General features: G+C 44.2%; 1 protein-coding gene and 1 pseudogene across 1 annotated transcript; both read left to right on the plus strand.

Annotated features, from left to right (window-relative positions):
- The first annotated feature begins 1130 nt into the window (after positions 1-1130).
- LOC116888169 (mRNA decay activator protein ZFP36L3-like) lies at positions 1131-6320 on the plus strand. The gene is given in 8 exon segments (XM_032889491.1): positions 1131-1141; positions 4117-4181; positions 4184-4349; positions 4351-4631; positions 4634-4753; positions 4880-5280; positions 5282-5322; positions 5411-6320. Coding segments are annotated over 8 exon segments (1995 nt in total).
- A 3484-nt stretch (positions 6321-9804) lies between these two features.
- LOC116888289 lies at positions 9805-11040 on the plus strand (annotated as a pseudogene).
- The last annotated feature ends 7492 nt before the right edge of the window (positions 11041-18532 follow it).

The raw sequence follows: 18532 nt of genomic DNA on the forward strand, positions 1-18532 counted from the left end.
AGGGCGAGGGACAAATGATCCAAAAGATACTACTCTATAACCTAGGACAACCCATGTCAATTCTTTTATATGTATGTGCAACCATAGTTTATGACTGATCAACTTCATGGAGCCATTGTCAGGACTCTGCTGGAAGTGGGAATAAAGGCTAACTACATGTGTGAACATCCTTTAACTCAGGCCAGATGCACCCCTATAGCCCATTTTTACTGTTTCTACTGGGGGCACATTGTATGAGCCACCTGATAGGAAAAGTGTGAAATAATGCTCCTTCTAAAGGAGCCTGCTGCATCAGACTGTCAACTAGGGACCTGGAAACCCTCTAATTTCAGTATCCCTAACTTAAGAAACAACCCCCTGACAGAAAACCATCTGGCAGATTGGAATGGGCCTGAACACGGGGACTGTGTTATATTTTAAGAGAGTTTCTATGTGCATAAAGCTGCATCCAGGCCTTCCATTTGTTTTATGAGGAAATAAAAAGTTGCCCACTTCTCATCCCTGCCATAACAAATCTGTTTGTGGTCCTGGTAGACACTATCACCCAAAAGCCAAGGGTCTATTTTGGCCATGTATGTGAAGAAACTAATATGGAAGATCAATGGTCTTGAGAGACATAAAAGAACCGGATCCCTGCAATCCTTATCATGGAACAAGGTACCCCAGTCCTGCTATAGAAGTCTGACTCCCTAAAAATTCAATTATTTGGGCTGGGTGTGGTAGAAGCACATGCTTTTAAACCTAGCACCCCAGAGGCAGAAGCCTCTGTGAATTTGAGGCCATTTCTGACAGGCCTGGAACAATGTCAATGCAGATATCAGGTACCAGACCCTCGGTGGACTATAATGGATATGTGGGAGCACAGCCCAGATTTTATTTCCTCCCACCTCATCAGGATTGTGTGTTGGGGTCTATCTGTACACTTTCTTCCTGTTCCCACTTACCAAAGGGGACCATTTGGAAATCTTAAGTACTGGAAGTCTCAAAATAAATGGTGTGCCCTACATACAAATTGGCAACGAGAAAGATAATGAGTGGCCATCTGAGTATAAAATCCATTATTATGGTCCAGCTACCTGGACAGAGGAATGGGTCCTGAGGCTACCATACTCCCATATATATGTGAAACCATGTTATCAGGGTAAGGCACAACTGAAATGGTTTTTATTACAACAATATAATATATATTAATAATATAAAATGTAATATAATAATAATATAAAATTACTATTAACTGTACAGTACAAGTACAGTGGGAATTATCACTAATAAAATTCCAAAAGCTCTTAATATACTGTTGTGTAACAGTTTCCTCAGAGGATTGAAACCTTCCACCCTGCAGGAAGCTCCCTAAGCAGGGAGATAAACAACTCAAAAGAGCTTCAGGAAACTCCTTAAGCAGGAAGGTAAACAACTCAAAAGAGGTTCAAGGAGTCCCCCAAACTGACAACAGTCACTAGGCTCCTCCCTGCCAGTGTAAGGAATAAAAGCTGAGAATCCCTCTCAGAGGCAGAAAGCTGAGCTTCAATAGAAGAGTCTCAGTGGAGATGAGACTAGTTGCCTGAATGAAGCAGAAACCAGCCGAGGAGCTGGATGGAGCTGGATGGAGCTGGATGGAGCTGGATGGGGCTGGATGGAGCTGCCTTACCTGGAAGAGGTTTAGACCCACTGATGCACGTGGAAAGGACTCTCTCCGCCCTGTTGAGCTGCCTGCAGGCTGTGCAGTGAGCTCCAGGTCCCCAGCTTTGTGAGCTGTCAGTCACGCTGGGGTGGACTTTGGTGATGCAGCTCTGTGAGTCATTCTGCTCCTGTAAGTAACCCCTCACCATATTCCTGTAAGTAACCACAATAAAACTCACGGGTCCACCAACTTGGACTTCAGTGATTTCTCTACTATAGTCTGTCTGTCATGGGTTCTCTCTGGAGTGAATAGATATATATGTGGTAAAATCGTGGTATCCCCACTTTAGTCTGTCATGACTCCCTGTCTGAGGTGAGGAGACACGTGTGTTGTGTCTCCCCAGGAAAATATTTGCCACAAAACATCCAATAGCCATACTATTTCAGTACTCAGTTTGTCCCAGAATTTTTTTTTCTGAGCATAAATACATATGCTGTTTGAGATCCCAACACCAAAGTCGATTCTCTCCTACTCTATGGATTCCAGGACACAAGCTCAAGTTGGGTGGCATGTACACACTGAATCATTTAGTGGCCCTAATTCTACCACAGTGATGTAATAACCAAATGCTTGTGTGTGTGTGTGTGTGTGTGTGTGTGTGTGTGTGTGTGTGTGTGTGTGTGTCTAAGAACAACTTAGTGAAATTGTTCTCCTTTTCTTCTGTGTGGATTCAGGCCTTGAAGTCCTTCTTGCCTTCTTGACAGCTCTGATTTTATGATCTTTAATGCATATAACAGAAAATGGACTAAAATTCAAATTATATACATGTATGTATGTATTGAATGTGTGTGTGCATGCACACACGTTCTCATGCCACAGTACACATATGTGGAGGTCAGGGAACAACTTGCAGAAATTGATTTTCTCCTTCTACTGTTTGCATTCTGTGGATCAAACTAAGGTCTTTAGGCTTGGCAGAAAGCACCTATACATGCTGAGCCATCTTGAGAACCTTAGATGTGTGCAGCAGAAAATGGCTCTATTTTATTTTATTTTATTTTATTTTATTTTTTATTTTATTTTATTTTGGGAGGCACATTTCCTCGCCACTGCACAAACCTGGCAGCCAAAAAGAGAGCTCATAAGAATTGGACCTCTACTGCTACATCATGATTCACGAACTCTAGTTCAGTCCATCAAGTTTGGTGGCAAGTGCCTTTTTACCCCCTCAGCTATCTCACGAGTTCTAATTCTATGATGTTGAAAAAATATAACTTAAATGGTTTGTTTGTTTGTTTGTTTATGTTTATTTATTTATTTATTTATTTATTTATTTATTTATTTTCTGTGTGTTTATATGTGAGCACAAGGGAACAATGACGCCAGTGTAGAAGTCAGAGGACAAGTTGGAAAAATCAGTTCTCAATTTCCACTCTGGAGCTCTGGACTGAAATTTAGTTCGTCAGGTTTAGTAGAAAACCCCTTTACCCACTGAAGCATCCTGATGACTGTAATTCCACCTTGAATGCATACAACAAAATTGTCTACTTTTGTTGTTGTTGTTGTTGTTGTAGTTTTTTTTTTTTTCCATAGCTGAGGACCGAGCCCAGGGCCTTGCGCTTGCTAGGCAAGCGCTCTACCACTGAGCTAAATCCCCAACCCCAAAATTGTCTATTTTTAAATTACATTTGTGTGCTGGGGTTTGGGGAGGTGCATTATGAAGGCATACCATGCCACACACAAGAAAGAAAGTCAAAAAAGTGGAGGAAATCGGTTTTCTTTTCAGGGTGTGGGTTCCAGGCTTCAGTTTGGCCGCAAGTCTGTACCAACTGAACCGTAGGATTTGTGGGGGTGGAAGGGGTTGAGGGGGTGGGGGGCGTGGGGAGTGTAGGTACATTGACCGGACTACTCTTTGCTAGAATAGGGGAGCTGTGGAATTACTTGGAGTCTAGTGATTTATCTTTCACTGTTTTACTCAAATATTAGAACAAACACAAAAATCTTGAGGCTAATAAATTAGTACAGAGCCCTCCCAGAGCAGGAGGTCCTGAAAAGCCGCGTTTCCTCACTTCTTAGTTCCAGCCAGCTCGCGTGCCCCTAGGGGACATGAATCACTCAACAGAAAGCGTGAGCATGAGCGAGGCGCTAAGATCTTTAATTTCTCTTCACCCATCCACTTGGTGGCGTGCCAGCACATCTCGCCTGCCTGTGCTGCTTCACCTTCCCTCACCCTGCCCCTCCCCGCTGGGCTGGGACTCAAACTTGCTCTCCCACGCTCCTCCCATTTGCCCTTTTTGCCTCGTGTTTCGGGCCTGCTGGCTCTGCCTCCCTCAAGGTCTCCCCCGTCATCTTATTTATAGCCCAGAACGGCACTGGCCACAGGACAATGTCCACAGGTCTCTGGGCTTTCTACAATAGAGACAGTCCACAAGACTGAGACAACGATGGCCAACACCCACCTGAACCGCCTGGGCTAAACACTAATGCGGGCTGAGACTTTCCGACTCCAGCAATACGCCTGGGCACCGCTCCGCCCCGTCTTCCATGGACCCTCAAGTGCTCGCCACCAGGCTCCTGGCGCCTTCAGCCTCACTGAGGACGTGCCGTCCAGTTCGTGGAGAGAAGTGAACAGCGGTAACGATGGTCAGTTGAGGGAACTGGTGGTGTCCTATGAAGCTCCCAGGAGCCCCTCAGGGCTAGCGCTTGAGCTGCAGGTCCACCCGGGGAATACAACATAGCCTGCAACAGAAGCCTAAGCAACAGAAGATGAGCAGCTCCAGCTCCCAGGCCACTTCCGAGCGCTACAAGACTGAGCTGTGTCGGCCGTTTGAGGAAAGCGGCACTTGCAGGTACGGCAACAAGTGCCAGTTCGCACATGGCTACCACGAACTGCGCACCCTGTCAAGGCACCCCAAGTACAAGACGGAGCCTTGCCGCACCTTCCACAGCATTGGCTACTGCCCCTATGGCAGTCGCTGCCACTTTATTCACAACCAGCCGGAACAGCTACCCATGTTTCCCGGAGCGTCTCTGAGGAGACGAGCTCCTTCAGTGGCTTGATGAGCAGCATTTGGGCATCGAACGGGAGCTGCAGCCCAGACTGCAGAGGACAGCCCCCGGGCTTCCTGTCAGGCAACAGCCAGGCCCCTCCAGGCACCCCAGCTCAACCAGCAGGACATGAACCTCAGGCAGGTTTCTGCTCTTCACACCCTGAGCTGCTAACCTTCCAATGATTGCCTTCCAACTATGGTCTCCGAGCTCTGGCAAACGAAGACCATTTCACCAACAATGACATCGCCTTCCGCCAAGAGCTGGGTGGTTTCTCGCCTGTGGTATTCCAGAATCCTACCACGACTCCCACTGACTGCTATAACAACCAGCAGCAGATGGGCCTGCCGGCTTCCACACAGTTCCAGATGCCCCTTGCCGGGCCTTCGCCTTCAACCACCATCTTTGGCCAGACAGGTGTTGGCCGCACAGCTGCCGCCATCGCTCCTGGGCCTACCACCGCTCCTAGGGCTGCTGCCCTCGTTCCTGGGGCTGCCATGGCTTCTGGAACTGCCCTCGCTCCTGGGGCTGCCGTGGCTACTGGAACTGCCCTCGCTCTTGGGGCCGCCATGGCTACTGGAGCTGTTATATGGCCACAGGCTGCCCTCACTCCTGGGGGCCGCCATGGCTGCTGGAGCTGCCCTTGCTCTTGAGCTGCCATGGCTACTGGGGGCCGCCCTAACTCAGGGGCTGCCATGGCTCTTGGGCTACATGGCCACTGGGGGCTGCCCTCGCTCCTAGGGCTGCCTTTGCCCCTAGGGCTGCTGCCCTCGCTCCTGGGGCTGCCATCACTCCCAGGGTTGCCATAGCTCCTGGGGCTGCCTTCACCCATGGGGCTGCTGCCCTCGCTCCTGGGGCTGCCATCACTCCCAGGGTTGCCATAGCTCCTGGGGCTGCTACCCTCGCCCCCAGGGCTGCCCTGGCTCCCGGGGCTGCCTTTGCTCCTGGGGCTGCCATGGCTCCCGGGGCTGCCCTGGCTCCCGGGGCTGCCTTTGCTCCTGGGGCTGCCATGGCTCCCGGGGCTGCCCTGGCTCCCGGGGCTGCCTTTGCTCCTGGGGCTGCCATGGCTCCCGGGGCTGCCCTGGCTCCCGGGGCTGCCTTTGCTCCTGGGGCTGCCATGGCTCCTAGGGCTGCCCTGGCTCCCGGGGCTGCCTTTGCTCCTGGGGCTGCCATGGCTCCTAGGGCTGCCCTGGCTCCCGGGGCTGCCATCACTCCCAGGGTTGCCATCGCTCCTGGAGTTGCCATCACTCCCGGAGTCGCCATCACTCCCGGAGTTGCCATCGCTCCCAGGTTTGCTGCAGCCTCTGCTGGCATATTGGCTCCAGGTGCCTCCACTACAGTTACCGGTGCTGGAACTGCCGCTGTGGACAACACATCCTTGACCACGTTCCCTGCTGCAGAGGGTGCCGCACCACACTTCACCTTCCAACTGCCAGGTGTCGAGGCCGAGGCCGAGTCTGAGTCCGAGTCGCTAGAGTTCGACATGGTCACCAGCGCCCTGGATTCCCTGCTTGTCACTGATGACGAGGATGAAGACGACTTTCAGAGGGATTCCTCGAGCTGCAGCAGCTCCAGTGGCTCCGAAGTAGAGGACAGCAGCTCCAGCCGCCGTCTGCCCATCTTCAGCCGCATCTCAGACTCTGACAAATGAAACAAAAAGATGCCAGTGGTGAGGAAGAGGTGGTGTTGGGGGAAATCTCTTGCAGTTTCTCCCCTGTGGAAAGCACTGTGGGTAGGGGGTGATAAAACCATTGGGCAGTTTGAGGGCCTCGCTGAAAGCTTGGACTCAGAACTATTAAGGTTGGCGGAGGGATTCCATTCCCGGTTTGTTTGTTTTTTTGTCTTGGTTATTATTTTCATTATTATTATGAAGTTTAATTCTTGTTGAAAGGAAAAGGCAAGGAACTCCCTGTGTTAAACAACGTGTGGTTGTGAAGAAGATAAAAACAACAACAAAAAGCCCACACGTTTTTGTGAGACACAATTTAAAATAGAAGCATTTTTTTTTCCTTGACTTAGTTACATCCCTGATGTGGGAACTCTTACCTTGAAGTGAATGGCTTAGACTTGTCTTAGACCAGTATCAGCAAAGCAAGTGCCCCTCCCTTGCTATACTTTTAGAATTCAAAATTTCATTAAGTGTATGCCTTAATAATAGCCCTTAGATCCTCCATAGTCTGTGGTTATTTCTGTCTGTTTTTTAAAAGAAAGTTAGAAGTGTCATAGGGGCCAAGAGAAGCTTGCCTTCCAAAGTTTGATACTGGTTACATTGCCACCACTTTGTGGATGATTAGCTTAGGGCCATTTCATGGGCTCTCTGGAAGAGGTTAGTGTAAGTTGTTCTGTTCATGCTAGGACCATCTAGCTGATTAAAAGCAATAGATATGTTCTTATATTATGATTATTATTATTAAGTGATAGGATGCAAAGACTATGTTCTTTCTATGGTTATATAATATGTGTATATATATATATCTTCTGTAACATCATTTGGTATTTACTGTAAAAGAACAAAATCTATTAAATGTCTTCTTTCGCAATTTCATATATGTGTAATGGCTCTGATTATTCTCGCCGCCCCCCAACCCTCCCTTATCTTCCTCCCAATATTGTCAGTACTATAAGGCAGGGTGGCCCCATTGGAGTTGGTGTAGGATATAGCCAGACACCAAATTCCTTCCTTACAAGTACCCCTACACACAGGTTCCTTTCCTGTGTTCAGGTGTTTTTGTTTTGTTTTGTGATACAGTGAACCTAACCAGGGCTATCTCTGGATATTTGTCTGATGATATTGACCTCCTCCCCTTAGATTCCCTCACCCAGTGGGTTGGGATTTAAGTTTAGTAGTAGCAGAGCTAGCAGCTTAAAGGCCCTGGTTGGGTCCCCAGCTCCGGAAAAAAAAAAAAGATTCCCTCACCAGCTAATAGGTGTAGGATCCTACAAACTACCTCCATCCATTAACTTAAGATATTGCATCATTTCATTAATTTCTTTCCATGTTTATATAAATTTCAAAATAACACTTTTTTTTTTTTCCTTTTTTTCGGAGCTGGGGGACCCAACTAGGGCCTAAGGCTTTTGCTAGGCAAGTGCTTCACCACTGAGCTAAATCCTCAACCCCCAACACTCTTTTTAATAAAAGTATTAATTGAGATGTGGAGGTCAAAAGACCACAAACACCATTTGGGGAATAAGTTCTTTCCTTCACCTCTTAGAGTTTGGGTATTGAATTCTGGTCATCAGGCTTGGTAGCAGGCACCTTTACTCTGTTAAATGAAGACAGTAACCATTTCTGCTCCATAAGATTCTTATGACTACAATTTCAGGTCTAGGTGACTTGTTCAAATAGAAATGCAAAGGTTTATGGGCTGAATAGATGTCTCTGAGGTTAAGAACCCTGTTTGCTTTTCCACAGCACCCTAATTAGAATCTCCACACTCACACAGTGGCTCCCACAGTCCTGTAATTCGGTTCTAGAAGATCAGACGCCCTCTTCTGCCCTCTGCTAGCACCAGGCACATGGGATGTATAGATATATATGCAGACAAAACAACCATACATATAAGATAGTTTTATATGTAAATTATAAGTGCTAATGTTATGATCAGCGCTGCTTGGTAACCATCATCATCATCATTATTATTATTTTGATGGGAGGGGACAGGGTCTCACTGTGTAACCTTGATTGACTTGGAACTCACTATTTAAACCAGACTGGCTTCAAACTTCTAAAGATTCACCTGCCCCTTTGATTATTTTCTCATTTCTGGGGGAGGGGTGCAGAGGGCTCAGCATGATCTTGGCACCACAGGTACTGGCACTGTTAGGTCATACCAATGAATTATGAGGCCTCTTTTTGCTTACTTTTAGAGTTCAACGTCCTGTTTCTCTTCCTTGGCCCATATTATTCACTGTCTGCTTATTATTCAAGCCACTACATTCTATTCCTTAGCCCACATAAGCTTGTAGCTATATCATAATGCAAAACATATGTAGTCTAATGTCAAAAATCCACACAGTTTATTATCGTCTCAACACTGTTTAAAAGTTCAAAGTCTTTCTCGTTTGTCTTTTTTTTTAATTTTTAAATTTTATTTTTTACTTATTTTCTTTACATCTCATTCACTGTCCCCCTCCCAGACACTCCCTCCCACAGCCCTCCCCCTCCCGCTTCTCCTCTGAGAGGGTGCAACCCTCTGGATATCCCCCCTCCCACACTTAAAGTCTCTGCAAGGCTAGGCACTTCCTCTTCCACTGAGGCCAGACAAGGCAGCCAAGCCGTAAGAATATATCCCATGTGTAGGCGACAGCTTTTTCCCCTCCCAGTTGTTCAAGCCCCATGTGAACACAGTGGTGTGTGTATGGCAGTTTTACTAGGACAGTTTTACAGAGACGGGTTGCAGAGAGAGCAAGCGGGACACACATGAAGACAACAGAACAAGCCAGAGAATAAAAAGGATCCAGAAGATTAGAACATATTACCAAATTAGTATGAAGCCAATCAGAGAAATTCAGGCAGGAGCTGAGAGAATTCAGATGCAATCAGTCATCTTGGAAGATTAGACTGTGTGAAGGCCAGAAGTTTCCAGGCCTAGGCTAAGGGATAGTTAGAACAGGGGAAGAAACATTTTGGACTCAGCTTAATCCCTGTATTTGCACAGCTTGGTTACAGCTCTCATCTAATCTCCTCATCTGAGGAAATAAAAGAGGCATTTAAAATCTTCAACTCCTCAATGTATAGGAATCATCTTACTAAGCCGTTAATCAGAGAGTTAATCAGATATCTCAAATTTATAAATGGGGAATCAAGAAAGTCGTGAGCTCAGAAATCAGCCTTGAATCTTTTATATTAGTTTCTGAAATATTTTATATTTATATTTTTATATTTGGATTGAAATATTGAATATTTTGTTCCCATTTAGATTAAAATTTCCTAATATTATAACTATTTTTTGAAATATTTTATGTGATTTATTATGATGAAATAAGTGTTTATAAAACAAAAATCATAATAAAAGAGAACATTTTGTCATCTCAAAAAAAAAAAAGTTCAGGGCATGTTTGTTATCTTATTCCTTTCAGTTCTTTGAGGTTGGCGAGGAAGCATCTCTGAAGGCTCTCATCAACCCGTGGTCATGTGTAAGTCAGAGTCTCCCAAGGAACCAGAACATCAGAAGCTCTTCATCGGAAGGCTGAGTTTCGAAACAACCGACAAGAGTCGGAGGAGCCATTTTGAGCAATGGGGAACACTCACTGACTGTGTAGTAATGAAAGAGATCCAGGGGCTTTGGGTTTGTCACATAGGACACTGTGGAGGAAGTGGATGCTGCCATGAATGCAAGACCACACAAGGTGAATGGAAGAGCTGAGGAACCTAAGAGAGCTGTTCAAGAGAAGATTCTCAGAGACCAGGTGCCCACTTAACTGTGAAGAAGATCTTTGTTGGTGGTATTAAAGAAGATGGTGAAGAACATCCCCTACGAGATTATTTTGAGCAGTATGGGAAAATTGAAGTGATTGAAATTATGACTGACAGAGGCAGTGAACAAAAGAGGGGCTTTGCGTTTGTCACCTTTGATTACCATGACTCTGTAGATAAGATTGTTATTCAGAAATACCGTACTGTGAGTGGCCACAACTGTGAAGTAAGAAAGGCTCTGTCGAAACAAGAGATGGCAGTGCTTCATCCACCCAGACAGGTTGAAGTGGTTCTGGAAACTTTGGTGGTGGTCGTGGAGGTGGTTTTGGTGGTAATGACAATTGTGGTTGAGGAGGGAACTTCAGTGATTGTGGTGGCTTTGGTGGCAGCTGTGGTGGTGGTGGTGGTGGTGGTTGATATGGGGGCAGTGGGGATGGCTATAAAGGATTTGGCAATGATGGTGGTTATGGAGGAGGCGGCCCTGGTTACTCTGGAGGAAGCAGAGGTTATGGAAGTGGTAGATAGGGTTATGCAAACCAGGGCAGTGGCTATGGCGGGAGTGGCAGCTATGACAGTTATAACAACGGAGGAGGTGGAGGCAGCTTTGGCGGTGGTAGTGGAAGCAATTTTGGAGGTGGTGTAAGTTACAATGATTTTGGCAATTACAACAACCAGTCTTCAAATTTTGGACTGATGAAAGGAGGAAACTTTGGAGGCAGGAGCTCTGGCCCTTATGGTGGCAGAGGCCAGTACTTTGCTAAACCACGAAACCAAGGTGGCTATGGAGGATCCAGCAACAGCAGTAGCTATGGCAGTGGCAGGAGGTTCTAATTACAGCCAGGAAACAAAGCTTGGCAGGAGAGGAGAGCCAGAGAAGTGACAGGGAAGCCACAGGTTACAAGAGATTTGTGAACTCAGCCAAGCACAGTGGTGGCAGGGCCTAGCTGCTACAAAGAAGACATGTTTTGAACAATACTTGAGTGTGTGGGCAAAAACTCCAAGACTGTATCTGTGACTAATTGTAGAACAGGTTATTTTAGTTTCTGTTCTGTGGAAAGTGTAAAGAATTCCAACGAAGGGTTTTACTGTAGACCTTTTTCACCCATGATGTTGATTACTAAATGTAAAAGTCTGATCATGATGTTGAATAAATGTGTCTTTAAAAAAAAGTTAAAAGTCTTTTCTGAGACTCATGTCAATGTCTTAATCGTAAACCCCCATAAAATCAATATCAAAATACTTCCAAGACACAGTGGCACAGAATACACATTACCATTCCAAAAAGGAGGAAAAGGAGCAGAGTGAGGAAATATTGAACCAAAGCAAGACAAAAAACCAGCTGGACAAACTCCAAACTTTGCATCTCTATGTCTGATGCCAAAGTACTCTTTCGATCTTCAACTCCTTTCAGCTTTGTTGACTGTAACAGTTTTCCCCTTGAACTGTTTCTATGTCCTGTTAGCAGCTTTCCTCAGCAGCTTTCCCAGGGCTCTGGCATCTCCAACATGTTGGGATCTCCAAGTCAATCCAGGCTTCACCTTCACAGCTTTATGCAAAGGCCTCTCTCGGCCTCCATGCCAGGATATCCCTGACACATCCCAGACACATACCTGACCTCAGTGGCTTTCCTTTGGCCAGGGAGGGACAGTTCATAACTCCTTTCTTCTATCCTTAACTCAAAAGCCAGAAGTCCAAGTGGTGAAGTTTTGCTGCTTCCTGGGAATGGAAATTGACCCTCTTGTTCAATTACACTAGCATCAACTTTCTGTTGGTTTCTTTCATTGTTTAAATTTTTCTTTAATTAGTTTTCACAAGGTAGAAGCCTAGCTGAGTAATAATGTCTTGCCCTGAGGTCACCACTCCCTTTATTTCATTTAGCATCAGGCTCTTCTTCAAACGTATCTCCTTGAGACCTGAACCTTCTGTCATCTATATTACATTTCCTGGTTCTCTTTTTCTCCTCAAACTATACATTTTGTATTTGTCTTTGCCCAGTTGCATTTTTTCATTATAGATCTGCATAAATGTGACCACTAATAATCATGTGACACAGTCAATACTAAGATTTTTTGAAATCATCTCTGCCATTGCCATTAATCTAAAACTCTTGAATTTAGCCTAAGGCAGAATTTTAGGACACAGGCAGAAAGCAGTCACATTATTTGTAAAAAAAAAAAAAAAAAAAAAAAAAATCACAGGAGTGTTCTCTAGGCTGCCTACTAATATTCTTTTACTCTGAAACTTCTTGAGCTGGGTCCACGTAGTTCAAATCACTCTCAGTACTGTCTTCCATGCTCCTACTAGGATGGTCCATTAAGTTCAGTTTAAAATTTCCAACCACTTTTCTAGTCAAAAGTTCCAAAATCTTCCATATTACTCCAACAAACTGCATAGTCAGGCCTATCACAGCAATACTCTGCCCCCTGGTACTAATTTGTCTTAGTTACTGTCATGTTGCTGTGAAGAGACACCATGATCAAGGCAATTCTTATAAAAGAAAGCATTCGATTGGGGCTGGCTTACAGTTTTAGAGGCTTAGTCCATTATCATCATAGCAGGAAACATAGCAGTACCCAGGCAGACACGGTGCAGGAGAAATAGGTGAGAGTTCTATATTGTGATCCACAAATGGCAGGGAGAGAACTGAATCTGGCATGGGCTTCTGAAACCCCAAAACCCATTCCCAATTACACACTTCCTCCACTAAGCCTATACCCACTCTAACAAAGCCATATCTCCTAATTCTTTTAATCTTTTCGAATAGCGCCATCCCAGAAAGAGTAAGCATTCAAAGGAGCCTATACAGGCCATTCCTACTCAAACGAACACAGTTCCTAGAAAGGCCTCCAAAGGGCAAGTGGTGGCTCACAGGCAATCTATGCTCTTTCAGGCCCTAGGAATGCAATGATAGAAAAAAGAAAATGAATCCATTGGCTATAGATGAAGAACTAACATTTGGGAAGGGGGAAATAAAGTATTCTTACATATTCATAAACTTTTCTCAAGTGTAATTTCCAGGCCAGCAGAAGCAATATTACCTGAAACAGCTTAGAAAATAATATGGGGATCTGAAAGAAAATAAAAAGCCATTTGGTGGTTTCCTGGCCCAGCCCAATGCTGTCCTTTTGTCTCCATAGCATCATATTCAGCCAGATAATTTAATTACATTATTTAAAAATTTCCTTGCTTATTTATGTGTTTGTGCATGTGTGTAGATATGTTGTGGCATCCTTGTGGAAGTCAGAAGACAGCTTGTGGGAGTCAGTTCTTCTCTTCCACTACGTGTGTCCCGTGACACAAACTCATATGATCAGGCTTGCTGGCAGCACTTTTACTTGTTGAGCCATTTCACCAGACCTTGTTTTTCTCTTTAATGTAAGAAGAGAATTTGAGAGCTAGAACAACCTTAATACAGGGGCCAAGGGTTCCGGGTCAGAGACCAGAGATTCTGTAATCTGCCAGGGATAGCACAGACTCCAGAGATCAGGACAAAGCTGCTCACGCCCTACTATGCTAAATCTGCCACAACTGTTTCTACAGAGTCCTGAAAGATCCCTACTGGTGTGACTTCACACCTTTTCTCAGGAAGGCCAGAGGCTACATAGTAGCTTCTCACTTCCAAGCCACTGCAAATTCATTAGGGCCTGGTTGCTGGCTGAATCTATATGCCGTGGTTAGCACTTCATTCCATTGGGTCTCAGCAGCCAAGTCTCTATAAAAGCTGCAGCGATATTCTTCTCCTTGGTGGCACTCCTCAGCTGCCTAATATTTGCCAGTCCTAAGGTGGAGTTGGCTAAAGACAACCGTTAAGGAGATGGGGCTCTGTTTGTGAAGGCTAACATTCTTGTACTAGTGTCATTCACAGTCTCTTGGCTCAACTGTTGGCTCAAGTATCTTTCTAAGGGCCTTAGCCTTGAGCTCCACAGGAAGGAGAATGTAAGAGGCGTGGTCTGTGGTGGCATCTGGTAACATGAGGAGAAAAGATGTTTTGGGACATACACTAGGCTCTCTGCCTGTACAACCTGCCCTGGCTTGGTCCAAGAGGACATGACATCTGACTCAGTTTCTTCTCTCTGTCCTTGCATTCCACAGGGATGCTTGTAGTCCACTCAGTCAGTCAAATGACCATCATGGAAACTTAGTCTATTCATGCTCATCTCTTTTCCACTGGATTAGAGAAGGGAACAGAGGAGGAAAGTATGCTGCTGGGATATCTCTTTTACGAGAACTTTTCAACATTGCCCCCACCCCCTTTCCAAATTGAAGCATAGCACTTTTGGCAATTCTAGCTAGCTTGCTTGCTCTAGGAATTTCTGTCTCAGTCTTCTGAGTCCTGAGATTACAGATGGGACCATCAAGCCCACATGACTTTTACATAGGGACTGGGGGATCTGATCTCCAGCCTTTATTTATACTTAAGTCGAGATTGCTATGTTATCTTTCCTGCCCCTGATTCAAGGTATTAGAAGGTAAAACAAGTAAGAATTTTCAATTGTTTTAAAATGCATATGGTAGCGCCCCAAAATGAAACCATCTGATACTTTATTTTGCTCTATATGACTGCTTTTACAATTCTCATTCTCAAGATGGTAGTGTGTGGTGTGTGTCCCAGCAATAATTCACTCGTAGGACATTCTCTTACAGGGGAGAAATGTTCAGAGTCTGCAGTTGGGTGACGCCACCTTAAACCAAAATCTTATCCTTTCCACAGGCACTATTTTGTCTTCTATATTCAACTCTACCCACTGCATCCCAGTGCTTTTTGGGCTACCACAGATTTATCCACTTGGTTCCAGTATTCACAGAAACCCAAGTATTTTTTTTCACTTTTAGTAAACCACCAAACTATTGGCACCACTGGGCCTCTGTTGCTTATACGTGGTGGTCCTCTATTGGGTCACAATATTAGGAAATGTTAATATGTTCCATCCCATGAAATTATCTCTTTAGTCTTAGGATGTACCTACAGTGAGGACTATATGTTCACCACTGTCGCAGATTTTTTCTCTATCCTTTGATGAGTTGCCATTAAGTTTAGAACCTTCCAAACACCCCAAGTACATTTGGTCATCAGTTTTCCTAGAAACACTAGTTGATATAAGTCTTGGCATATTTTCTTTCTGTAACCTGAACAGTAGGCCCTGTCTTCTACTTTTGTTTTTTGTTTACCCCCTTCTGTATGCTTCAGTATGTTATAAATCCAATTCAAATGCCAATCTAAGTCATTAAGCTCTACAATATCCTCTCATTACCTGTAAAGACCATGTTTAATCATCAATATTAAACACCCGTCTTAGAGTTTCTATTGCTGTGATAACACACTATGATAAAAAGTAACTTGAGGAAAAGGGTTTACTTTGCTTACACATCCCTATCACAATTCACACAGAGCAGGAACCTGGAGGCAGGAACTGATTCAAAGGCCATGGAGGAGTGCTGCTTACCTGCTTGCTCCCCATATCTTGCTCACTCTGTTTTTGTTTTTATTCCTTACATATATCCTGCCTCCATTTCCAGAGAGAGAGAGAGAGAGAGAGAGAGAGAGAGAGAGAGAGAGAGAGAGAGAGAGTAGGCTTCCCAGAGATACCAACCAAACATGGCATATCAAATTACGGTAAGACTGGATACAAACTCTCATATCATCAACCTGCTTTCTTACAGAAGCCAGGACCACTAGGCCACGGATGGCACCATCTACAATGGGCTAGGCCCTTTGCCATCAATCACTAAATACAAAAATGGCCTGGGCTTGCCTATGACGTACAGGTTTGCTTATGGCCCGATTTTATGGAGTCATTTTCTCATTTGAGTTTCCTTCTTCTCAGATGACTTTAGCTTGTATCAAGTTGATATAAAACTGTCTAGCACACCCCCTCTGCCTAATGCTCAGGGATGGTTATGGAAGATATGACAAAAAGATTATAGGGCTAGAGGTCAGGGAGGAGTAAGGCAAAACACTGTCTTCTGGACACGTCAGAACAATTGCACTCATGTATTCATAAAAGCTGTGTTTGCCTCTACAGGACCCATATAAAATCAAGGCAGTCAACATTCCATTATGGATTGCAGAGAGGCTCATGAGCTCTCCTCCTTAACTGAGGAGCTATTGATTGTTGATAGCTACTAGAAGAGGGAGAGAGAGATTTCTTTAAGGATGTGGCCCCCCAATTGGCCATTCATGCTCCAGTGTATGTTCCTACACCCATGAATATATATGTAGCACAAATTAGACTGTGGTTTTTATATTAGGAGGGCAACTGGATTATAAAATAAAAGGAGGAAGAGGAGGAGGAGGAGGAAGAGAAGGAAGAAAACTACTATGAAGATGATGATGACATGAAGTTGGGAGGGGTTAAGAGGGTAGGGGAAAGGACCTGGGGAAAGTTAGAGGGAAGAGTAGGTTGAATATGATCAAAATACATTAGGTACATTCATGAAGTATTCAAAAACTTAACACATTATACTAAAAAAAGATTACATCCCATGATGGGTTAGAGCAAAGCCGCATTACACCCAAGTCCCCTGCTGAATCAATCTTTTTACCCTCTCCAATGGATTGTCATTTGCAGCCTGTAAAGCTGGACAGAAATAATCACTTCTGTCATGTCAAGTTTCTTCAGTAATGCTCGCACTCCCTTCGTTTGTCTCCCAATTCCTGATATTATTGAGAAACTCAGCTAGTAATAACCAAGAGTCACTAGCAGGTTGTATAAGCCAGAGATTTCATTCCTTCATATTGCCTCAGGGTACAAAACCTTTATCTTGGGGAGAGCTTATGCACCTTAGTCAATTTCTCTATTTCCACATTGCTCAGACAGATTCCATCCATCCTTACGTCCCATATCCTCAAGAAATAGATTGCAAAAGGCCCTATCATTGTTTGATTAAAAAAAAGAAAGAGACAGAGAATACCCTGAGATAGGCCAATATCAAGGCCAGGCCTGCATGCCGCTTTTTACCTCCCCAAGTGGTAAAGGCTAGACCTAAAGGATGTCTTCTGTCACTACTACTTTGTTTAACCCCTGCCCCCACCCTTTACTGTCTAGTTCATTTCATGGGTTCCAAGTTTCGGGTCTTCAGCAGTGCTCTTTAGCACAGATCCACTTTATACCATCACACCTCTAAGGCCAACTGATTTTCTGAAATGACACGATGACACTTTCACGTCATCTCCCCACCTCACTTTTCCTTCCAAGTCACAATAATGAAGAGGATCATATTCACATGGCTTCTCTCTGTTTCAGTTCCTCCCTTAACAAGTGCAGCTTCTTTCTAGGAAGAGAATGTTTTTCTGTTGTGTGGTGATAGGTTCTGAATGGACGGTGTCATGGAATAAAATTTATGAAGTGTGTGGGTATCATAAAGTCAAAGAATTTATTCTGGGAAGATTAAGTAAAACAGATATTTGGATTTAATGGACTGTTCTAAGGTTATATTAACATAGTCTCCGTGGCTAGAATTGATATAAAAGCTTTAATAGATACTGGTGGGTATTCATAACCACTACTATCTCACTGAACTCCATTCAAAATAGAAGGAAAGCCAAGTAGTATACTGCGATTTGCACAAAGCTACCTAGTTGCAAATCTACTCCTGGCAAAGGACTCAGGAAAGAAGTGGCTGCAAAATTCCCTCACCCTCTGCTGGAACAAATGAGATATTTCATCCTCACAGGCCTCGCACTGTGCCAGTCTATATTAACACTATCAGCAGTCCACTGAACTTCTGATTCCTAAACTTCCCATTCAGCATCTGTTGAGAATAGTTGCTCCAGACCTGAACATAGAACTAATCTTCCACAGTGTGGCTATTGGTACTTTGCTGGAGGCAAATCAGTAATATCTAGCATATCTGTGGAAGTTACCAACCTGTGTGTTATCCATGCCAAATATGTGATGATTATGCCAAAAGCCATTGAGTTAGCATGCTATGTATGTAGTGAATGTCTCAAGAATTCACCACGAAGGAGAAAGTTTCATTCTCATATTTTTTCATTGACTTGACTTCACTAGTACTAAATGTTAGATAATTTCCCCCATGGAGTATAAAGGTATGTAAGTATATGGTTTGGTAGGAGAAAAATAAGGGAGAAAAATTAGATAGCAACAGTTCCTCTCTTTTCATGTTTATAGGAATTTTGAGTATAAATGCTGACTATAAAGCATAAATGCAAGTCAGAATGTTACAGTGAAAAAATTAGCTGTTCAATATTATAACAATTATAAATAAGCTTATGGGCTATTGAGATGGTTTTGCACTTAAGAGCATTAGTGGGCTGGTGAAATGGCTCAGTGGTTAAGAGCACTGACTGCCCTTCCAGAGTCCTGAGTTCAATTCCCAGCAACCACATGGTGGTTCACAACCATCTGTAATATACATTAAAATAAATAAATATTTTTAAAAAAGAGCATTAGCTAGTTTTCCAACATCCATATGGTGTCTCA

This window comes from Rattus rattus, chromosome X (assembly GCF_011064425.1).
Source record: "Rattus rattus isolate New Zealand chromosome X, Rrattus_CSIRO_v1, whole genome shotgun sequence".
NCBI lineage: Eukaryota > Metazoa > Chordata > Mammalia > Rodentia > Muridae > Rattus > Rattus rattus.